The sequence below is a fragment of the Pecten maximus genome, chromosome 4, assembly GCF_902652985.1.
Source record: "Pecten maximus chromosome 4, xPecMax1.1, whole genome shotgun sequence".
Taxonomy (NCBI): Eukaryota; Metazoa; Mollusca; class Bivalvia; order Pectinida; family Pectinidae; genus Pecten; species Pecten maximus.
In genome coordinates this window covers 18,037,846-18,063,033 of record NC_047018.1, presented here as the reverse complement: position 1 = coordinate 18,063,033, position 25,188 = coordinate 18,037,846, and the positions used below count along the sequence as shown (strand labels likewise).

Here is a 25,188-nt window from a genome sequence, read left to right as displayed (position 1 = left end):
CCTTTTCTGGCCTCTTACTGGCTTCTGCTATACGGGAAATGGGTAACGCTGAAGTGTTTGTCGCAAATATACAGTGATCTGGTATATGCTGAAAATTCAGTAAGACAAAATTTACATAAGCAAAGATAAATTAGACAAATCAAGATTAAATCATTTTTGGTTGATACTTTTACTAACATAAAATTATATCCAATATATATTGCACATTAGACTTATGATCTGTATTACCACATTGTTTGCCACTATTTATCAGAGGAAGTTCATAACAGAATGTAGAAAAGTTTCAGGCATTTAGAAACCTACTGCTCTAAGCAATATACTAAGTATGTGTTATAAGACTTTCTAGGAAGTAGCCGTTTGAACACATTAGCTGTTGTATGAGAGAAATCGAGTTTACCTGCTCCACTTCCCTGATGACAGCGTGTTTTATATTGATATCCTCAAACACGGCTTCGATCACCATATCACAGTTTTTGAAATCCTTGTAGGATAACGTTGGTTCCATTGTGGACAAGACCTTGTCCTTCTCTGCACTAGAAATACAGAACATGCAGCATGTTATTAGACTCCACAGTCTGAGATCAATTGTTTGATCTAGCCGTATCAAACTTTATACCGGTATATCAAAATCAAAAATGGCTTACACAAGAGATTCCAGACAGATATTGGCGCCCACTACTGAAAGGTCTTTATCGGTTTTTTGTAAAAACAGATTAGTCATTTATCTTGACATACATGTATACATTGTATGGATAAAAACAGATGGAGTTTTGTTCTTCAGTCTATTACTGAACATATACAACTAGCAATGAATAAAAATCCACAAATGACATTAAAAGAATTCAAGGATTATTTCCAAGAAATGCATGGTGATTGCAAACTTCAACTGACAAAATCATAGATGGCAACCTGTCCACCAGAGTGTTTTCCAATCAGTCTCAAAATTTAGCATGCACAACTAGGGACCAAGGGGAACCTTCTTATGAAATGTGAGAAAGTTCTCTACATTCTGAGAAATAGTGGTAATAAACTTCAACTGTCAGAATCCAAAATGGAGCTTGTTATTCATTTTGTTTTCTAGTCAGTCTAAAAAGTGTATGCATAGAGAGGAACGAATGGAAACAAACATATGAAATTTGAGGCAGATCCATTTAGTACTTTCTGAAAAAGCAGTAAAATGATACCTTGTCATTTTCTTCTTTTTGACTTGTGTCTGCATTCCCTTGACGATCTGATCCTCTCCCCTGGCCAGGCCCGAGGAGTTGACATCCTTCATCTGTACATAGTCAACCTTGCCCAGTGACACCTCTACAATTCCAGCACCCATTAAACCTGCCCCGAGAACTCCAATGTTCCTAGAGCGCACACAAAAAGTGAACTTAATTCATGGACCAAATGTGTAAATTACAATATAAATCAATACATATTCCGACATTTACCTAAAGGGGGTTGAAATAGTGTATCAACCTTCACACTCTCGATTACTTGTTACAAATTACACTTGAGTATGATACATCTACCCTGTTTATTACCATTTTATATTCTTGGTCACAAACTATTTTGTAACTTAAACTCTCCATTTCTCACTCCTGACACAGGTTTTATGTAACCTTTTAAAAGAGTCATTATAGGTGGTTCATATAGACAGATTGTCTCGAGAAATGATTGACACTTTGATTGATTATTTATATACAATATATTTGGGTCAGATACAGAAACAAGTGTAGTATCCCACTAGGATATTTCAGTTTTGGTTTGATGACTGTCTTACTGGGCTTTTTTCTCTGGATTTCCAAACTTGTTTTTCCTACATGCTGTGTCTCCATGGTATAAACCAATCAGAGCTTTAGACTCAGTGGTCATGCCTAGCTTTCCAAATCCCTGCAACAATAATTTCACAATGAATAAAGAATAACCTACAATAACATCATTGTGATACTGAAGTCAATTTTTTGTAAACATGAACTTAAAATTATATCCGGAAAAAACAATTGCTGTGCAATCAACTTTTCAAATAAATTGTAATACTGAAGTCAATTGTTTGTAAACTTGAACTTTAAATTATATCGGGAAATAACAATTGTTGTGCAATCAACTTTTCAAATAAAAAATCAGTAGATATTTAAAGAAAAAAAAGATAACCAAGAGCCGATTTTAGAATCATAAAACTAAAATTACTTTCATATGTCTGACATCAGTCAGTTTCATTATCACACTGCATACATATTGACTCTGCAATACCTTAAGTCCTAAAACATGTCAGCTTAGAGTTTACCAATACAACATCAAATTTCAGAGATAAACTGAAGTTCATATTCCTTATCATTTCTTGACGGACTTTTAGGGACAGTTGCTTGTTGGGTCATAATTTGGGAATAAAGCATCTCACATTCAATATAAAGTTACAGACAATCACACACATGATTACCTACCTCAGATTCTGCAGCATCTCCTTTTTCTTTTCCTTCCACGACTTGCTTCTCTACAACCTGTCAACATGTGTAACAATAAGTTTCTCTCAGACTTCCTCAGAAAATGAACGGCTTAGGTACTGTGTGAAGACAGGTAAAATGTAACAGAACTATTCCCTTATATTGGACATATAAAATACTGTTTGATAGGCATACTTATGTTTTCCCGATAACCACACCATTATAGTGTATTAGCATAGGAAGTTGAGCTGCGCATGTGCAAATAAAATGTTGCTGTTACTGAGTTGGCGTGCTATCTGATTTAATACACAGCGGTGACTGTTTAGAACAGACATACTCTGAACATCTCTGCAGTAATTATGCTATTGTTTCAGTCATTAAAAGATTTAATAGGCAGCATTGCCTGTTTCATTTCTACAAATGTAAAAACATCAGCCCAGTACCAGTGTGTCAGAGATTATTTCCGCTTGAGCGAGCGAATAAATGAGTTCACTGCCGTGTGTATTATTGTCAGCGACCGCCTTGGGAAATTACCTAATGCAAGTAAAGCAGTACTTTTTATCACCGAGAGTTGTTGTTATCAGATTCCACAGACAAATTGTTTAATTAATTTATTAAACACTTATAATAGCATATAATAATCAGTAGGTTTGTAATAGTGTTGATACCTTCAGTATTACAAGCGGAGATTTGATGCTGAAAAAATGTTGGCGTTTACCACCGATCGTTGTTAGCCTCAAAAATGATACTTCAATTTTGTTGATCATTTCAAGTAGGGTGTTTATTGTTTGGACCAAATTTCTAATTTGTATCATACAAGTTTTCTAAGTTTTTTTTTACTAGGATAAAGAGATCATCCGGCCAGGATGATAAAGAGATCATCCGGCCAGGACTGAAAAAGTACTTCGAGTTAAGCGGGTTATTAGAGTTTTCCTAGTTCGATTTAACGAAGTTCCACTGTACTTGTTATCTTTTAGATATCTCAAACTTACGTCTAGTATTTCCAGTGGTGCAGGATAGTTCCCAGCTGTCATTTTCATCACTGCCTTTGTAGCCTGAGACTTTACAAATGACATCCCCCGGGATGTAGACAAGAGAGCTGAAAATGGAGAATAAAATCTAGTAAAAAACACAAATCTCAGACATCATAAAATAACAAAAATATTACATCTCCAAATTCACATAAAAATGACATTTTTTACCTTAAAAATATTCTTCCTTTAACTTTAAATTAGCCTCAATTTCACCATGTAAAGAAACAAAGCTATCTAAAACAGTTATACAGAGATATATCAATGTTCTTAAAGCCTCTTTATGTTTTTGTTTATGAATGTAAAAATCTATAAAGTAATAATCATCTAAAAACAGAACGTGAACCAATCCTGCACACCCCAAGTTACATCACGGAGGATAAACAGAAAAGCATGGGTTTATCAAATGCAGAGAAATTTCACTGCCTATTCATGATGGCTTTTCACATTTAGCTATCCTTAATTTTTGTCAAATGACTCATGTAATTTGAAGATAAAATTGTGATTTTATTCCATCCGTTTCTTTGCCTTCGCAACAGCAACCTATGATCGACTTTTGGCTTTTGATGTATGGCTTTGATTGCCAGTGCACCATTCTTTCAAACACACCAGTTTGTGCATGTAATGTATGCACGACATATTTTCTGTGTCTGATTTACACATAGAGAATGGAGATTTCCAATAATCAGTGAGTAGTTTCCCAGTTTTATAATTGCAATTATGAAGAACTACAGTATTGTTTCTCACATCATATCACCATTAGGGTATTTATTTTATCATTTAACATATTTTTGTACTGTCCTAATGTATATGCTATGAAAACATAGGGAGACTTTAACAGAAAACTTTTTATGGATCTGTTTGTCAACTTGAGACAATTTTTCACTTTTCTATGCACCAAAATTTACAGTCCAAAGGTATACATGCATCAGTTTTACTGCGTGCAAACATCAGCCACTAAGGTATTTTACCTGCAGTGTACAACATCATGATATACTTACAATTCATGTATGAAAAATATGGCTTCTTTTGCAATTTTTTGCTGGCCAAACCTTTGGCAGCCTGTATAGCTACATCCTCTAAGTAATTCAGGGTTGCTGTTTCTGGATCCATCAGCCCAGGTCCTGACACACAGAAGTAAAGGTCATTGACGGCACTGCTATTATTTTCAATAAGTAAATAACTAATCGAAAATGTGAACACCTTACTCTTTATTTAACAAGTACTGATGTGATTATTATTAAATGCTTGAAAAGATACACTATTTGATATTTTTCACTCAAAAAACTATAAAAAAATATGAAAAATATATCTGCAAGAACAGCATCTGCATTAAAATTAACAGGTTTATGTACAAAGTCTCACTTTGAAGTCAAATTATTGGACTTTCCTACAGAGATAATTCTATGCATTCTGTATGTAGTAACTCACCAAGACAATCAACAACTTGATCTACCAGTCCCATCTTTTTGCCTTTATCTGCTTTGATGTTTTTACCTGTCATCATCATATCCAATGCTGCTTGGACACCAACCTAAAGGAAGACACCCATAGCAACATTATTTTTCATATCATTTATATCTCTACAACATTTGAAATATTATTTGAAAAATGCTTTTGACATGTCTCATAACTTTCCTTTTTTCTAGCTCTTGTTCAAAATAAAAAAGTAATTAAAGATTTAGTTTTTCACATCATCAAGAATTAGATATTACTGTAAATGTTTAATGAAAGCAGTTCTCTCAGACTGATGTAAATCTATAGAAGTGGTATATTTTAACTGGTTTGATTTCTTTCTGTCACAATGCACACAATGACATTTAGTTGTGATATTACTATTGAAAGGATGGGAAAGTACAGCCAATTACAGGCCTAGACTGTTCATAACATAATTTACAGTTACATACCGTTTTTGGTAATCTCTGTGTACCACCAGCACCAGGAAGGAGACCTAGTTTAACCTCAGGCACACCGAGGTTGGTTTTGCTATCCTTCACAGCAATACGATAATGGCAGGCAAGGGCAACCTGGTATCACACAACAATGTAATTGTAAATTTTCATTCATATTAACAAAGCAACCAATACATATTTTTAAACAAAGTATGTTTTGTTATTGTACACCAAATTTCTTTCGTGTCGTAATATTCAAAACTTGAACAGTTCTTCTGTGATAGAAAATATAAATCAAAAGTCTAAAATCTAGGACCAGTAGAATAGAATTTTTTGTCTTCAAGTGCAAAAATGATAAAACGTATTCCATACATCAAACAATACAATCTTATTGCCAAATAACTATTTACCACAGACTTTCTCTTCAGATAACTAAGCAACAAAATACTGTTAATCATGATATAGTCCAACATGAACTCCCGATTGTTGTATTTTTTGCCCTGTTGAATATTTTTTGTAATCTGTAACCTCAGGTTAGAGTTCATGTTTGACACCTTAACAGTTTATTTCCCGCAGAGGACCCAGGCTTGTCTGGACAGGTAAGTGTTCACCCCTCCAAATCAAAAAACCAATTATCTATCCTGTGCTGGAAAGTCCAACACACCAATAGAAATGGATGGTTTTGACGATAAGGCTCTTAATGAAATTTGTTGAAACACTTTTACCTTGATATAATTTTTTTATTATTTTTTCTCTCTCGTTTTCATACAGAAGTCTAGAGTTAAAAATTTGTTATCTTGTTTTTGCACAACATGCTAGAAAATGACCTGAATATTTACTTGACATTTCCAGCACTATAACCATTCACTCAGAACAAAATAAAACTTATCTACCTCTAGTCCTCCTCCAAGACAAGAGCCTTTAATGGCAGCTACAACTGGCTTTGGGCTTTTCTCCACTTCATCAAATAATGCCTTGCCACGTGTAGACAGCTCTACAATTTCTTCTTTTGTCTTGCATGCTTCTATCATCCTTTGATGAAATTATTGTTAAATTTTAGGCCTCTGTGACATGAATGAATTTCATAAATAATCTAAGCCATATATATCAAAATACAGAATATCTCATTCAAACTACAAATCTACACTATTATACAAAATTAGATTTTCAGCGAATTTGCAAAGCATGAAAAAAACTGTTTTATTAGTAAAAAGATACTTTGCATCATCCACAATACTAGTAGTCAATGAGTTAGGAATTAGGTTCTCGCCCGTACTTCATAAATAGGGTACTTTTCAGATTCAACCTAGGACCTTTTTTGGCTGAAAATAACTTTCCAACTGCAGGCAAAACATGTCTTAAAAATCTCATTTGTCCAATACTGTCATATTAAAACAGACCCCTTTTCAATCGATGTGCTTTAAAACATGGGGAATACAATTAAAACTTCTTTAAAATATATAACATTCCAGATAATTATTGTAGCATTTTTGACAATTTGATAATAAATGATAAAAATAGCTGTGATATCATTGTGGTAATTTGCATTAATTGACATTAATTTTAATTTAAACATTCTTCTGATAACATATCTATCAGGGCCCAGGAAAAACTTTCAAAAGCACTGGTCCATCGGACTAGTTGCCTGAATTAAAGTACTTGTCCGAACAAAGAATTCACTTGTCCAAAAAATTTCAGAATTATCTGCTATACAACATTCTCATTTTTCACATGGCTGTTTACCAATTGTATTCAATACATTTACGATCGATCTTATAATGTTCATTACGTTAGTAAAGTTTTAATCCATCGATAGAAAGACCGATGATTCAACTAATACAGGAATGTAGCGAATGTAAACATCGGGAAAATAGGTCACATTACGCGAGAAATTGTGAGAAAGTTTTCGATGAACCAGTATAAAATATAGCAGTGACTTAATTAATTATTTGTTAGAGATCATAATGGTTACCATTTTCATTTGAATCAGTCGTCTCAACACAACTGTCATCCTATTTTTTTAGGTTGACTGACAATAAAATTAACAATCCAATTTTCGTTAAGCCATTTTTATGCAGACATCCTCGGACAACACCCATTATACTTACATGTCACCCAGAACACTCAGAGGTTATCGGTCATCGTACATGACTTCCGATTTACAGACGAAGATAGGCCTACTTACCTGCTATCATGCAGAAATTTTGCTATTTTTCGTAATAATGGCACAAAAAAGAATACATAACTAACAATGCATCAAATTTTAAGCAATTTTATTAACGAATACTGAAATAACATAGAGAAATTCTACTCGTCCGACGGACTAGTTGACAATTAAAACCACTCGTCCGTCGGGAAAATCTACTCGTCAGGACGAGCGGACGAGTGCTTTTGCCGGGCCCTGTCTATGTAAGAGTAAAGAGTCTTATAAGAGAGAAAAACTAATGAAAAAATTATTTTGTATATCTTTTTTGTTACTGACTGCTTATTACTTGATACCTTCCAAAGTTTGACAAATTAGAAATGAAACATTTTTCTTAACTTAGAAAGGGAGATGATCAGAAAGGGAAGTAATTTTTCTATAGCAAATTATCTCCCTTAGAAGTTGTTTACATTGGCAACACGCATAGTGTTTTTCAGTTGAAAATGTCACTCACACACTTTTCTCCCCGATGAGATTTCTAAAAAGTTGGCAAGTATGCAAAGAAGCATGAATCTGTTTGAAATGTCTAAAAAGTAATACCTTTGGGGTAGTATCAGGATTATCAATTCTTACTGAAAAAACAGATACATACCCTATGTCAGCTCCTGCAATAAAGCAGCCAGGTTTGCCGGACATGAAAACAATGCTTTTGACAGCTGGATTGTCACTGACCTCCTTAAACACTTCTGAAAACTCTTGCTGTACATCTCTGGAGAGCGTGTTTACCTAAATCACATTAATTCACATATTTAATCACATGTTCTCATCAGTGTGTAACAGAGCCCAGCAAAAACATTTGTCGATCTGTACCGACAAGCAGAATTTGCTAACAGACAAGTGAGTTTCAGATGAAAAGAAGTCGGAAGTAATTCCACATATTTAATGATTATCATTCCGCATTCAATGCTTTTGATTATGTTACCTTTATGTGGGGCATTTTTATGGAAAAGTCACAATTTATCACATATGCGAATTAATAACCATGTCTCCACTGAACAAGTCTTTAATTTCGACAAAGAGTGTTCCAGATTGGTGCAATTCAAATGGCAAAAATTTGAGGTTATCCAAATGAAAATGCCTCTACAAAAGTAGAATTTTCATCAACCAACAAAAAACACTTGTCAGGAATGGTGATTTTAACTACTAGGCCAAACCTTTCACTTAACAATTACAAATTTTACATGTATTTATTGAGGAAATCAGATATCAATGATGCATACCTTAGAATTTGGAGAGTCAAATTTCACAACTGCTACATCATCTTTAACCTCATATCTCAGATGAGTTCTGGCTGAAAGACAATATGATAAATTATAATTTCAAATTGGTTAAATCTTAAAACACATCCATGACACATTTCATTGTCATCATTTACCAATTTCTGCATAACAGAATTTACATGTTTCTGTTACCAACCTTTAACTATTAAAACACATGTGCAAGTTTTTCTTATACAAAATCAACTCACCACCTAAAGCACTTGAAGTTGACAGCCAACGACTTTGTCCACCTGCAGACAGTAAAAAGACAGAATATTATGAACAACCCAGGCATAACATTTTAATCTGAACAAAGACATTAACTCTTAGACTATATAATTGGGAATGTTAAATATAAATATACAATCCCATCCATGTATACAATATGCTCTGCTATCCAAGTATTGATCTATTTATTGCCTTTATGAGATATATACCAAGTTACTTGTGATCAGTCAATGGAAAGGGCGATAACTCTTTACTTTATGATGAATACCAACCCATTTAGTATTCTAATATTCTATCTCATACAAAGTTTGGCAATTCTAGGTAAACATGTTTAAGACTTATGCTTTGAACATGGCCCCACATGACCTTGAGCATGAAATGCAATGCTAATTCATAGTAACATTGGCCCCACATGATCTTGAGGATGAAATACAATGCTAATTCATAGTAACATTGGCCCCACATGATCTTGAGGATGAAATACAATGCTAATTCATAGTAACATTGGCCCCACATGATCTTGAGGATGAAATACAATGCTAATTCATAGTAACATTGGCCCCACATGACCTTGAGGATGAAATACAATGCTAATTCATAGTAACATTGGCCCCACATGATCTTGAGGATGAAATACAATGCTAATTCATAGTAACATTAGCACCACATGACCTTGAGGATGAAATGCAATGCTAATTCATAGTAAAATTATCTCCTTGAGTACAGGGCATCCAATAGGATTAAAATCTCAAGAGTCAGTGACTCTCAGCTCTGAAATCCTGAGAGTCAAATCAAAATCCTGAGTCAAAACATGAAATTCTCAAACTTGACGGTTAATCGTTTTCAAATGTAAACTGATAAATGTGTATTTTTTTTCCAATTATAAATAATTGAATGATATTCAAAAGAATTTAGTTCATTTTATTTTTCAATATTTGTTTTTATTAAATAAATAAAAGTATTTAAAAATTTTGAACATTTCTTTTGATTATATGTTTATTGTTTGAATAAAGTACAATTAAAACTTAATTAAATTATTTAATTTAAATAACTGAAATAAATTTCTTGTAAACCTTTTAACAAATAAAACTTGTATCACAGTTTTCTTGCTGAAATTATGTTTAAATGTGGTACATTGGTTAAGCATAATTTGTAAAACAATAAGAGCAACAGGCACCAGAGTTTTGAAATATATTTTTTTGTCAATTTGACCCTTTTTGACCCTGTCCATCAGCTCCTGGGTGTCAGTGGGGCCAACATTTGCATATCATCAAACTGCCTTATTCTAACAACCAGGTCAGAATTAATTCCAAAAGAACCTTAAATTCACCTCAAGACCTAATCCGAAGGGTTCTGATGTTAATATCGCCTAAAGCTTTACTCTGAGGTGACCTAAAAAGCATGCTTTACTAAATTGTCCTTTTAATACTGACCATCAAGTATCTTTGAAACATATCAGAACAGCAAGATGCATTATATGTGCAATGAATTGCGAACACTACAAACACGTCTTGTAAAATGGAGACTAACTATCAAGTCTACAGGTTGGGGAAACAGCCAACTTGCGTATTATATGCCAGTCCATTATAAAATTAGCCAAAATCACTCAAAACAGTAAGTTTTGCAATATTAAAGTGGAACTGGACTGGAATGAATGCAGGCGACCGGGTAGCTCAATTGGTTGAGCATCCCGCTAATGTTTGGTGGTCCGGGGTTTGACGGTCTGGCAGTGCATTTTTCCAATTACATATGGGACGCAACTAAATACACAGAGTTGGTATAGGTCTCTTGTGTCTTCAGAGTCAAAGACTTTGTTGAAGGAGGAAGGAATGTAGCGTAACAGGACTGGGATGAATGCTGACGACCAGGTAGCTCAATTAGTAGAATGCATTTTTATGTGTTTGACAGTGTGTTGTATCTTAGAAACCATTTCCCAATCGAACTGTCCTTTATCCAAGATGGCGGCCATCTCTTGTTTAGCGGATTGAGGAATTAACAAATTCTTGAATTCTGTACGTAATTTGCTCCTGTATATCAAGTTTTCGTTGTAGACACTAAAAAATGATTAACAAATGTGTACAACAAACACCCTCCTGGGAGTTGTACTTTTTTCATAATCAGCTTTAGTTTTTCGAGTGATCCAATATAGCTAATGATCCGCTACTGCCCAACAACTGTACCTCAATTGGCGTTTAATACGAAAGTTGGTGATTTCCCCAACCTGTAGGCTATTTTACTGTAAATTGACAAAATTTTGACAGTTGTCAGGTGTTAGACTTATTACTTTGTTACTGTTATCATATGCATTTAGTAAAATAGGGTGGATAAATTGATCATCATATTATTATTTCCTTCATTTATAAGCACCACGAAATTTTAACTATCGTTGCATTCAATTTTGTCACACAGGACATGACCTTGTATTCCTACCTGGCGTTTGCATGTAAGAACAACAAGGAACGCAAAATTAGCTTAGGCTACTGTACACAACCGTTCTGCTGTGCAAATAATTGACTAAAAGAGTTTCATGATAATTTGACAACATGAGTTGTGAAATGATACAACAAGGTCTTATTTAAAACAAGAAACTAAATGAAATTACGTTGTGTATGATTCGCAATGTTCCTGAACGCTCCAAGGATTCGCATAGCAGACATGTTGCCGGTGCCGGTTGCACTTTGTACTCTCGTGAAGTCTCGAAAAACTTCGTCAATCGCAAAATCCCGTTTGTTATTTTCGCGAATTTCTGAGTAAATTTTAACCGAAATTTTGGAAGTCGTTTATATTTCGGCCTGTTCTTATTTTCAAGACTGGTCATACGACCGTATATATAACACTTTACTTAAGTCGCTCTAATTTAACGTTTGGTCACATGATGTCCAAAGGTTACAAAATACATCATGGCGGCTATGTGGAAGATCGGAGCCGGTGTCTGGAATTCGCAAGCCAATTTGAGTGTGTATTACGTCTTATCAGATAGATAACATATGTTTTAAGCTCGAGAAGCATTTCGATACATATTTGTGTCAAATGTTACTTGGAAACCGAAACGTTTGTTATTATATTATACGCCATCGATTACCGTTCGACCCCTCATGTCCCTCAACATACAGTATAACTCTTCAGCTGATAAATAGACCTACATTCTGCTATATGCTTATTGGCCTAGTCACCAACCAAATTATTACCAAGACCATATGTGTTTAGCTTGTTTCCACAACTGAGGCACTTTTAAAAGTCATTTCAGTTTTGACAAATTAATTTCTCATTCCTTATTTCAGTAGAGAATTGAATTTTAATCTTGTTATTTTATTACAGTAGCAGTATTAGAATTGTTTTATATCCATATTTGTGTTAATTTTTTATGCCATAATGCTATATGCATTATCTGCCGCTGCACAATTTGAAGCCAGGCACTGTATTTTTAGAGATGGAACAAAATTACAAGTCAAACATTACTGCATTTTGTTCCTGACAAGTAGCTGTGTGTAACATTCTATATTTCTATGTAGCTTGTAGGCTACAAAGGAATACAGCAAATAAAATGATAACATTTTTTTATGAGAAATTATCAGATGATATTTAAATACTGCATATTTTGTGTTGGCAGTAATAAGTGTTTTGTTTTTGATTTTTTTTTTCATAAATACTCGAGCTGAAACGAATACAGTAGCTAGCAGATTTTGGCATTTGAATATTTGTTTGGTTTATTCGATGAGTTAATGGTGACACTTAAGACAATGTAATTATATTTCTGATTTACTAAGCTGGATAGACCACTGAAAAGCTTTAAATAATTAACAGTAATATATACAACTTAAGAATGGCCAGAACTAAACTGGAAGCCCACTTTATTATTGTAAAAAACTTCAAGTTTGCCTATTGATGACACCGTTAACATGAATGGCATGCCCGATTGACGTGCTTGTGGCTGCCATATTGTCAATGTCAAGAGAAGGAATATTTGCATTATAAGACCAATAAATAATAAAAAATTAACGTTCACTACATTGGGTCTGTATGTAAATGCTCTACATTCAATGTATTGGCAAAATAACATGAAATAAAGCGACCGCGAACTGTCCATATGGTAAATTTCTTGTGTTGGTTGAGTGCTTGTAACTGGGAATATCGCTTCAAAGCTTTTTAATGACACTGACATAATTAGAGTATGCATATGGCACACCACATGGTTGACAGTACACAGTACGGATATGAAAGATAGCAGCATTGCACCTTATTTACGCTGTCATGTCAGTAAAATGTTTATATTTTTTCATGTATGCGTTTTGGAACTTATTCATGTCAAAATATTTGCAATATACATGTATTTTTGTGTTAAACTGAATGCTGGATTGGAATGGAAATCTGCCATTTGAACACATTTTAAATGAGTTTGGCCCAGAGATGATTAACTATGTTAGATGTATAGTACCTTGTATGTTAACCCCTAAGCATAGCTTACATTCTGCTTAAGATTTATTGGAATTTAGCTGGAAATGCTCCCAAACTCAAATGGAACATTTGTACATGTTTCTAGATCAAAGGACTAAAAGGAAGTAAATTATCATACCAAATATTCAAATACCATTCCACTATTCGAATATTAGGAGAATTGGTATTCATTCGCGAACATTCGAATATTCATTTCAGCTCTAATAAATACATGTATTTTTACGCATTTTTTGACACCTTACATGATATACACATCACAATGTTCACTTTTCTGCCTACAAGATATGTATACGTACTTACTGTGGTTGTCATTGGAACTATGTAACATCCTGTGATGTGAGTACCTCTACAATAAAACTTCTATGGGACTATATCAAACATCTAATACATAGGTGTGCAAATCTACAATGTAAATAAAACTCTGATAGCATGTACAAATGTAGTACATTTGCTGTATCTGTAATCTAATTACTAGATAGTGTTTATAATGATTATAATACATGTATATCAGTGTATCTGAGGGATGTAAAAATTTGTTTATAATCACAAGCTCCGTGTTAGTAGTTAGTAGACACCAAAAATCCAACGTGTGTGTGCAGTAATGGAGGGGGGTTAGGAGAGATCGAATAAACATCATATATATTTCTATATATTATGTATTTCTATCAGTTTCCATTTGAAAAAAAAAAATCAGTTCTTTTAGCTATAATATTTCCTGAACCCAAGTGTCTCATCACTTTTGAAAAAAGACGGTTCCTTAAAATTTGTCCAGATTCCAAAACCAGTATTCTCAGGAGACCTAACATTGCTGCCAGCTTGGCTTTAATTTGTTGCCAACTTTTTAAGATATGGACTACAATCTAAGGCAGCATTCTTATGTCAACTAGAAGATATTGATTTGGTAACAATAGCTGCTTATTTTGTGGCTTATATAAACTTTCTTTAAATAATTTATGATGCATGTACAGCCTAGGCTACTTGAACTTTAAGCATACGTGTGAAAAGCTATGCTTATTGATCAATTTGAAACAATTGACTCCATAGTATTCTGACTGATATGTAGGTAAAATTATTGCCAAGAATTTTAAGGTTTTAAAATGTGTTTTGGTCAACCCCATAAACAGAATTGAATTTAAAAGTTTCTTTATCTGCTGAAACGTCATGGGTATCTCACTAGCCCCCTAGTCACTAGTATGACTGTAATTTTCACTAGCCCTAACTGAAAATTTGGTAGCCCCGGATGTCGGCTAGTGGATTTTTTTACACCCCTGTATCTTTTTTTTTCACTTTTGACATTTTTACTCAGATTTTCCACATAAAGTATTCACATGATACAGAAAGAAACAAAGACAACTTTCACACACACTTACATACACTAACTGTATACATATATAATACATCCTTGTATCTACAGCAGTATTATGTATACATGTGAGTTTGGCAGATGCTCTAAATATACTGGATCTATCTCAATTACAGAAGAAAATTATGACCAAGGAAATTGCCTGGGTTTAGGTTTGATTTCTTTTTGCATTGAACTTTTCCACTACTTCCTGTTGATACCACATTTTGTACTGGCTGTGACTTTAAACTAAAAAAGCTGTCTAGGTGTGGTCTGTCATAGGGAATGCATATATGGAAGAATTTGAAATGATGCTTACATATTGCTAGCACAAAATTTTGAAATCTTAGGTCAAGTCTGCAAATGTTAATTTGTCTAATATTTTCCAAATACACTATTTCCCCTTAATGTTTAACTTAGAGTTACAATTTACATTTTTGATTTACACTCAGTAGTGCCTGTGATAACATGAACGTTGAAGTTGAAGGTCTATCAGATGAGTAACCTAAAATTCAGATTCGGATAAAACCACTGAGCTCAAAATGTGGACATTTTGGTCAAAGTCTATGGGTAAAAAAAGGCAATGCAATCGTTGTTTAATTATTCCCAGCATTGTGGCAACAAATGATCTACTAGTACCAAAATACAGTTCCATGGCTCTATGGACTCCTTGCTCCTGTTTTATCAATGATCATTTGAATATTTTAAGTGCAATTAACCTCTTTTTTTTTAATGGTGATAATATTTGTTGCTGAAAGTAATCAATTCTACAAAATATACCACCTGTTATGAGCCTGTAATAGCCTATGAAATGCCCATCACATACTGATACCATGCTTAGTGTAGATTAAATAATAGTAAATTATACATGCATGATGCTTTTCTTTTCAGATGGTTTGCGATGTATCAGTACCTCAGTTGCTCAGTATGCTCCAGCCAACTCCAGTAAGTCCACAAAAGCAATGCGCTAATGTATTCACATAATACAATCTCCTGATACCATTCAAGGCATTAACCAAAGTAGCCATTGCTGCTCATGCATATGTATGTCATTCAAAGACAGGACACATGTCTTCACTAACTTTAAACTAATAAGTTTATCAGCCTTATTACACTAAATCATGATAAAAATTGATTATTCTTTGAAATTTCTTTTCATTCACATCTAATCTGATATTGAAAGATCTAGAGTACCTTCTAAACTAATTGCTTTGATATGTAATCTGTAAAATTTCAAATCTTGTATGTCATCAATTTTTAGCTCACCTACCCGAAGGGCAAGTTAGCTTATACCATGGCAGGTCATCCATCTGTCAACTTTTCCTAAAAATCACTAATAGTCATGAACAACTTTGTGAATTTTGACTAGATTTGGTCAGAAGCATCCTTGGGTGAAGATGAAACAATCAGTTTAAAACAGCGAGTCTGGTCCCCAAGCAGCTAGAGGAACAGGGTTCAATAGGGAAAATATAACAAATTCTTTAAAATCCTTCTGTAGGAATGAAAGTATTTAGTCTGAACCATCCTTGAGTCAAGGGGAACCAATTTTGTACAAAAGGTGGGGCAGACTCCCCAGAGGCTCGACGTGTTGGGCTCCTGACAGGGGAAAGACCTCAAATTCTTAAAATTTCTTCATCTGTAGAAATGAAAGGAATTGGTCAAAGTTTTGTCTGAATCATCCTTGGGTGAAGGGGAATAACTTTTGCAAAACCTTTAGTTGGAATTGAATAGCAAGTCAAAGGTTGGTGTCAAGATTTGCATGTTTTTACAAGTGAATATTTTGCTTTGATTTTAAAAAGGCAAAGTTGGTCAAAATCAAAGAGTCGACCAAAGGTCACTGTCAGTGACTCAAAGTTCACGGCCAAATGTATTGTTTCACTGATGAACATTGTCTTATGAGATTGATGAACAAAGTTGGTGGAAATTAAATGACCCCAGATTAGATATAATAAACCAATCTCTACAAATGAGTATCATACCAGTATGGAATGGGTCACCTCATATTTTGCTTCATACATGCAATTGTTTTTAAGTCCAAATGTCAAACTTCAACAGATTGCTTTTTGATGATTATGAGGGATGTATAGCCACACAATGGGGCCCCTGCTAACCTGTAGGTGGAACCAAAACACTAAAATATTAGTTAAAGGAAAGTGTTGACTGCGAAATTCCAAAATTGAAAAAGTACGGGGTATTTGTGATATAACTTAGAGTGCACTGCCATCGAGTGAGTGATGCAGGCCCCACAGGCCTATTGTTTTCCAGTTCTGATTTAAGTTTTTCCTTTAGAAAAGAAGACCGTAGGTGGAAACCAAGGCAGGAACATAGTCCTTGTGGAAGGTGTGAGGACTCCATTTCTCATGTCCATGACATCCTATCAGAACCTGATGCCACATGATTTGGCTAGAGCGGCTTTATCGTAAGTCAACATAACATTTTAGAAATGTTGATGGCATGGTTGGGTTCATGCGAAACATTTTGGAAAGTTAAATTAATACCATTTGGAGAAAAATGATTTTCTAAATTCAATTAATGTTCATTTCTTTTGCACTAAGATTTCTGCTGATGGATTTAAAGAGATGTGCAAGATAATGTTACAAGTGTATTTGTCCATCGTTTCATCCTAGCTTGGATCTTATTATTTACAGAATACATGTTTCAGACTTTTTTAGGGAACTATTCCTAGTAATGTTGTAGAAAAATATTAATCTACTAATATTGGTGTAACTGATAAGCTTGTTAACAATCAAAATGTACTGGGATGGAATCTCAGTAGTGGAGCTGTAATTTTTATCATTAAAAGGGTACCTATAATGAAAACATTTCATTTAATGAAGGTATTGTGATATATTTCAGTGGGCTTATCAGGAAGACAAACATGGACAAAAGTAAGTACCTAGTTTTTGTCTAAGTTGGATATTGATTGGCCAAATATATGGTGTAATTGTTCATCTGAATACATTTGTATTGAGGAAAAAATAATTCATTGGAATGAAAGTATTTTACTACTCAATGACAATTTGACATATTAGTAGTTGTGTTTTTCAATCTAGGTAATGAATATAGACAATACATTGACCCATTGTTTTTTTGGTCATCTGCCTGAAGTTTATCTATTGATATAGCTTATGCTAATGTTTGTTGAATGCCTGACATTCTTTTTGCTTTTGTAGGTATTGTTGATTACATTTTGTACGGAACTGTCATTCAGGAAGTGAAGACCAGCAATGTTGCAAGAGAAGTAAGTCTCAGAAACCTCTCCTGTCAGTAAGCGTAAAACAACCACAATTTTACAGCCAGTTACCCTGACATCCTTTATCAGTAAAATTGTATTTGTTTAATTTTTTCATCTGTTTTTTTTTCCTTTAGAGATAATCTAAATATAAATTAACAATGGGTGGAAATCAACATTTTGTGGACTTGTCGAAATTCTGTCTTACTAAATTACTACATAGTAATTTTGACTTGTTTTGTACAATATTGAGTGAGCTGAAAGGAAAACTTGCAAATTGAGTGGGGGGGGGGGGGGGGGGCATAAGTGTAACACATGCCTGTCCCGTCCTGTTCCGATGCAATGATTCTGGCTAATATCAGGAACTGCTGATGCAATACTCTACTCACCAAATTGTATTTCGGGGTGTTTAGTGGCAATGGGGCATTTCTTTTTTTTTTTCTTTTTTTTTCTTTTATTATTATTTCAGGCCATTAATATTAGATGATCAGATAGAATGCCACATTATCATTATGATATAATGAATGAATATGTTACAACTTATTAAATGTACTGGTAACAATCATTGTGACAGTAGAGATATGTTTTGTAGGCCGCCCTTGGAGCTGGATTCCCCGATACAATCCCTGCCCACACAGTCACACAAGCGTGCATCTCCTCAAACCAAGCCATCACTACTGGTAAGCCATCATATTAATCTTTATTCAAAGCATTTGTATGCATGTCTAAAATATTCAAGTTAACAATAAGTACATCAGAATAATAGTTCTGTAATATACCACTTTAGGAAGGAAAATGCCTTCAAATTCTAAGTGAACTTTTCAGAAAAGACATACCAGGGAAGTCTGATTTTAAAGTTTACTTTTGTTACTACTTAGTTTTGGTATATGTTCGTTGGCAAGGATTCTCTGGTAGTTTATCGAGGAAATGATTGCAACATGAATCAGAAAACCTACACATATTCTTGGCCTTTTTACTGGCTCTTTTTTTTTTTGAGTTCAAAGTTGATGTGAGGTGTATTTGCCACAGGCATAGGGGATATTTTAAAAAATATTTTTGCCATGATATTCTTTTAGGTATGGAGAGAGATTCATATCTGTTCACAGGAGAAGGGATACATCATTTGTTTTTCCCTGGTACAGGAATAAGGAATAATACATTTATTGTCCTTTGATTGAGAGTAATATATCTTTTACAGGTATGGGGTTGATTGCATCAGGATCATGTGATGCTGTAGTAGCTGGCGGAGTGGAGTTTATGTCAGATGTGCCAATTAGACACAGTCGTAAAATGAGGAAATTGATGTTACAACTGAACAAGTCTAAGAATAAGGCTGGCATCATTATGAAAATGTTGTCACCATCTGCTCTCACACCTGAGGTAATACAGCAACATTTAAAAGAAATTCATACTGGTGTACATTATTATAAAGAGGTTTTTCATTGAATATGACATATATTTCACAAGTTATGACATCAGCAGTGAGGATATAAATTTTGATGAAGGTAATAATGTAATAAAAATTATTTTTCAGTTACCCGCTGTTGCTGAGTTTTCTACCAATGAGACGATGGGTCACTCTGCAGACCGATTATGTGCAGCTTTTCAAATAAGCCGACGAGAACAAGTAAATATAAAATATTCTTTACTTTCTGTTGAATTGTTGCCTCACATGTGATGGAGTTGCAAAGAGAGACATAGGCGTTACTTTACTGGTGACAGTGTCAACATTTCTGTTATATTCTAAATTATTCTCCAAGTACAGAAGCTGTCATAAACCATTAAAACACATTTTAGATTCAGAATTTTAGAAAAATATTACTGCTGATTGGACTTTGCTAATTAATTGGGCCACATTAGTTCAATTTTTCTGTTCAGCTCCACATTGAGCTAAATTTCTCTCTAAGTACATAAGCTATCATATTGGAGGCACAGTGGTCTAGTGGTAGGACACAAGGCTACATGACCAAAGGGTCACTAGTTCAAATCTCGGCACAGGCGCTGTGTTGTATCCTTGAACAAGATAATTTACTCTATTGTGTTCCAGTTGTCTCATCTGTAAATAAGTAAATAGTAGGACAGTGCAAGAAATGTCGTTTGTAAGCTGTTAGCGTCAAAATGGCAGCTCCAGCTGTATGTTCCCCGAGGAGTTGAGAAAGACATTGGCTGGTTACTAAAACCATGGATATAAATTTGTGAACCGCTTTGAGAGGGCTATGTTACTGTGACATAGCGGTATATAAAACTCCAAATTATCAACGATTATTATTATAAGGAAACCTGAAATACACAAGCATCCAAAAGCACACTTCAACTTCAGAATTTCAACTGAAATTTACTGTTTATTCACTTTGATTGATTTGTTATATAATTAAATTTTATGACACATTTGTACCTGTAAAAGTGACATTTTGTTCATATGGTAATCTTAAACACTTAGAAAGCAAAAGAAAACTTTGTAATTCTTGATCATCAAAATAGTTAATCCAAGAAACCATTTCTCTTTTTAAACTTTCCTGCTATAAGAAAGCAAAAGAAAACTTTGTAATTCTTGATCATCAAAATAGTTAATCCAAGAAACCATTTCTCTTTTTAAACTTTCCTGCTATATTTCAATTATTTGTTCCAGGATGAGTTTGCTCTGAGATCCCATACAATGGCACATGAGGCATCAGAGAAGGGACTTCTTTCTGACGTCCTCAGCTACAAAGTACCAGGCGTGGCAGAACCAGTCACCAAAGACAATGGCATCAGGCCATCATCTATGGAGAAGCTTTCAAGTCTGAAACCAGCTTTCATCAAGCCACATGGCACTATCACTGCAGCAAATGCATCATTTCTGGTGAGACTATGTTAACTTACATACTTATTTATATCCCGAGTTCCAACTTGATAAATACACTTCAAATATACATGTATGACAGGAAACACTTAAATTGTTAAATGTGCCTCTATTGAAATTTTTACAAGAGTATATTTTGCCTAAAGATCGCTGTTTAACACATACTTTAGTTTTCGTAAAACAGTTTAATACCTGTTTTGACACATTTTTACAAATATTTTCAATGTGGCAACTCTGTTTACAATTTTCATTTAATATTTCTCCTTGGTGCTTATGATTCTCTACAAAGTCAACATTTACATTATTAAAATTTATTTCAATTACATGGTCAAGCTCAAAGTCGGAAACAAGTAATGCCTCTGTCTTAGCAGGATTAAAATTAACTAACCACGTACCTGCCCAGTGTTTACCTAGATCGATATTTATCTTTGTTTCAATGGTTTGAGGAGAGGTATCTGAGTACAGTAAGGAAGTATCATCTGCAAATAATTTACACAAACTTTCAAGGTTATCAGCTATGTCATTTATATATAGAATGAATAAAAGAGGGCCCAATACCTAGCCTTGAGGAACACCGGCATTTGCAGGTTAAACTAAAGACTTATTATTTGCAACAAAGACTTGCTGCTGTCTATCACTAATATAATTACCTAACCAATCTAACTATTTCCCTGAAAAACCGTAATTTGCCAGCTTCACCATCAGCCCCTTGTGCCACACACGATCAAACACTTTTTGAATTGTGTCAATACCCACTGGTTTACTAATATTTAACGTTTTTGGGATGTCATTTAAGTGAAGGGTATATCAGATATAGTTGCGTCCGTCCGAAGTTCTACAGCTGGTATGTCAGTGTTAGTATCGTCAATAGTAGAAATGGAAACAAAGTAATCATTTAAGATATTAGGTTTTCCATCGTCTGTATTTTCAATTTGCCCAAATTTGTTTCTAATGATTAATGATCAATGTTTGTCATAAAGTAATGATCATAGATTTACCATCATAAGTCATGATGCAACAATGATCATTAGTTTATCGGTCCTGATCGTTAGATAGTTATCATAACTTAATCATCACTGATTATGATGTTGTATCAATGATCTCTTATATTACTAGCATGCAATTTATTTTGTGGAGTTTTGGATTTGAATATGTATGGAACATTTATAGCTTTTCTTTCATATCGATCACAAAGTTATAATAAAAAATAAGTAAAAATCTGCATGTTTCAATGTGAAGAGTCACTAGGTGTTTGTAAGAAAACAGTTCTCATTCTGATGCTGGGTGTTGTGAAGGTAGATCACCGAGATTTGATAAGGATTTTGGTGGGGGTTCCATAAAGTGTCATAAAAATTCTGCCATCATTGGTCCAAAAGGATTCTAGTTTGCCTTGAGATTTAGCAAAATATTTGTTGCTATGTATATGTATTGATACTTCATTTAAGATTTCAAGGTAAATTTCATATTCTTTTAGACTGACGGAGCATCAGCATGTCTAATTATGGAAGAAGGAAAAGCCTTGGCCCTTGGCTTTAAACCCAAAGCCTATTTGAGGGACTACTTGTATGTTTCTCAGGATCCCAAGGACCAGTTACTGCTCGGGTGAGTTGGTACGCTGTAACATAATACTTCATCATATAAGCAAGACTATATCTGGTAAGTCCACCCAACAAGGTAGAAATGAGCGTTTCCTACACAGAGATTATCTGTTGACCTCATTCACCTTATTACAGGATAGATATGATAATATGAGGTCATTTCAACAATACTGGTTTATTAGTACTGGGTGGGGGGGGGGGGGGGGGGGGGGGGGGCGGTATTAGCCATCGCTTCATGTTCTAGTTCCGAAAGACGTTATATTTGCTTTTGTCTGTCTGTCAGTCGATCTGTAACACTTAGTTCACTTGTGCTTCGCTTCATTTCTGTGATGTTGGTTGTTCTTCATGCCCTCATAGGTTATACTGTAAATGTTAGTGTTTACCAAAATAAAATGTTGGCAGTATTTGAGGTCCAAGTGTATTTGCTAGTTGATATTCTTTAGTCAATATTTCTTTTTCAGACCAGCATATGCAACACCTAAAATTCTTGAGAAGGCTGGACTCTCAATGTCAGACATCAGCGTTTTTGAATACCATGAAGCTTTTGCTGTAAGTGTTATTCCCGAAAATTAGATATATAACTGATCAGATACAGTTGACATAAAATTTCTCTTCTGAAAGTTTATTGTAGTAGCATTTCAATTTAAAAAGAAATATATTTAATAAAATAGAATGTTAACCATGACAAATGTAATTTGAGCTCTAAATTTGTAGTCATATTCCCACACCAGATATAAAATGCTCAATAATATATATTAAAAACAGTGCAGTCATTGCTTAGTTGATACATGTATTTACGTAATTTATGCATCAAGATTTAATGGTGTAAAACAAAAATATTTGGTATTGTTTAAATTGGAACTTTCACAAGGGTCTTTGTTTTGTGTTTTAGGGCCAGATCCTGGCAAACTTGAAAGCCTTAGACTCGGATTGGTTTGCAAAGAATCATATGGGAAGAAGTGGAAAGGTAAGTTTTTGTTAATTGTATGCCAGACCAATTAATTGAACATTGCACAATTTTGTTTTCAGGTCACCTGACCAATCTGGCTTCATTTATCGCTGTGCATTGTTTGACATCCTTCAATAATTAACTTTTTCACACTTTCTTCGACTTTTTAAAAACTCCGGAGTCCTGAACCATTTATAGCTCACCTGCCAGAAGGGCAGAAATCCACGATTTCTGAATAGCCAAGAGTCACCAAGACCTGATATTGGGCCAATAGTATGCTGAAACGAAGGACTACAAAATTTTATTTACATGAATAAACCTAGCCTTTTCAATTATTTGATTAAAATGGTAATCAGCTTCGTATCTTTATAAATGACAAAGATCAACTTCAAAGTTGCTCCAGAAGCAGGTGAGCAATACAGGCCTATTGGCATTGTTGATGAAATTATAAAATCAATGTGAAGGACAGAGGGATGGTGCCAAAAGTGGTAAAATTGACTGATATTTCAAAAATATTCTTCTTGAGACCCAGATATTGCAGAATCAAAGACTCTTCATTGATGGAAGAGTCTTTGGATGCCTTATCAAAATTGTAAATTTTATGGCCCATGGGTTTCACATTTCCTCCTGGATAGGGGCTGAATTTACTATTTTTTATAAGGTAAAATCATGTGGTTGGAAGGGCCTTTAGGTGTTTTATCAAAATTGTAAATTCCATGGCCCCCATGGTTATCAATCAAGAAGAAGTCATTTAAACATTTTAGCATATTTGACCCCTTTGACTTCGTCTCAGGTGACCTAAAAATGTACTCACTTGCAATATTATTAGATACAAAAATGAGATTTACTTACATGACCACTGATGCCTAAAACAAGCTTCACCTATATTTTTCTTACAGTTTGGGGCCATCCCCATGGATAAGTTTAACCTTTGGGGCGGCTCACTGTCACTTGGACATCCATTTGGCGCCACAGGAGTCCGATTGGTAACGACTGCAGCTCATCGCCTTGCCAAGGAAGATGGACAATTTGGACTTGTGGCAGCATGTGCAGCTGGAGGCATTGTAAGTAAATCTCCACCAATGAGTATAACAAAGCTTCTAATCCCATATTCTGAACCTCTGGTAGTGGAGATTATCAACATACAGCTCAATTACCTTTTGTAGATTTACTTTGATAATTGTATTCCATGAACTACATTAGAGTGAAGTTTGTTTGTAGACTTTGAACACCAATATCCTTATATTTTCAAGGGCCATGCTATGCTTGTGGAGAGATACCCGTCAACGTGATGGGAATCAAGTCAGATCTGTCCGAGTAAATGAAATCATCTGGAGTGATTTTCCTTTCAACATCATACAAGACATGCACAGAATGAAGTGTCAGAAAGGATTATTGAAGCCGTTTGAAGTGCTCATAACTCTATTGAATTGAAGAAATAAATTAAATTAATATGGTGCATTGGATGTACCAATGGAATTGACTTGTTGTGATGGTGTGGAGGATTGGAGGCTGCGAACAAAATCAGTCATGAATAGGGACAATAATTGCTACGCTTTGTTTCACTCGGTAATATGATTACATATGTGGAACTCGTGTTTAAATCTCATTTTTCATTTGAACTGTGATACATCACATTTGTATATAATTATTTATATTAAAATTGTGAATATGAGCAAAGATTTATTTTTATTGCACATCCATCATATCTAGGTCGCCTCTCAA

The 25,188-nt window shown here is 34.4% G+C and overlaps 2 protein-coding genes across 2 annotated transcripts in view; one reads left to right on the top strand and one right to left on the bottom strand.

The window, feature by feature from the left end:
- The window catches only part of LOC117326418 (ATPase family AAA domain-containing protein 2B-like), a 91,421-nt gene that overhangs the window by 4,782 nt on the left and 61,451 nt on the right, over nucleotides 1-25,188 (bottom strand). The window contains exons 25-38 of the mRNA XM_033883167.1: nucleotides 11,648-11,827; nucleotides 9,027-9,068; nucleotides 8,779-8,849; nucleotides 8,151-8,284; nucleotides 6,249-6,387; nucleotides 5,371-5,490; nucleotides 4,895-4,997; nucleotides 4,465-4,587; nucleotides 3,425-3,531; nucleotides 2,433-2,489; nucleotides 1,772-1,881; nucleotides 1,185-1,355; nucleotides 398-533; nucleotides 2-88 (exon numbers count right to left, since the gene is read on the bottom strand). Coding sequence (XP_033739058.1) covers nucleotides 2-88; nucleotides 398-533; nucleotides 1,185-1,355; nucleotides 1,772-1,881; nucleotides 2,433-2,489; nucleotides 3,425-3,531; nucleotides 4,465-4,587; nucleotides 4,895-4,997; nucleotides 5,371-5,490; nucleotides 6,249-6,387; nucleotides 8,151-8,284; nucleotides 8,779-8,849; nucleotides 9,027-9,068; nucleotides 11,648-11,827 — 1,580 coding nt within the window. The remainder of the gene's footprint in view (nucleotide 1; nucleotides 89-397; nucleotides 534-1,184; nucleotides 1,356-1,771; nucleotides 1,882-2,432; nucleotides 2,490-3,424; nucleotides 3,532-4,464; nucleotides 4,588-4,894; nucleotides 4,998-5,370; nucleotides 5,491-6,248; nucleotides 6,388-8,150; nucleotides 8,285-8,778; nucleotides 8,850-9,026; nucleotides 9,069-11,647; nucleotides 11,828-25,188) is intronic.
- Nucleotides 11,913-25,143, top strand: LOC117325407 (trifunctional enzyme subunit beta, mitochondrial-like). The gene is made up of 14 exons (XM_033881585.1): nucleotides 11,913-12,000; nucleotides 15,734-15,787; nucleotides 17,132-17,261; nucleotides 17,699-17,730; nucleotides 18,016-18,083; nucleotides 18,667-18,754; nucleotides 19,273-19,454; nucleotides 19,609-19,701; nucleotides 20,704-20,916; nucleotides 22,391-22,518; nucleotides 22,976-23,063; nucleotides 23,407-23,481; nucleotides 24,363-24,527; nucleotides 24,717-25,143. Exons 1-14 carry the CDS (start codon nucleotides 11,946-11,948, stop codon nucleotides 24,753-24,755), a joined length of 1,410 nt encoding a protein of 469 aa, XP_033737476.1. The 5' UTR covers nucleotides 11,913-11,945; the 3' UTR covers nucleotides 24,756-25,143.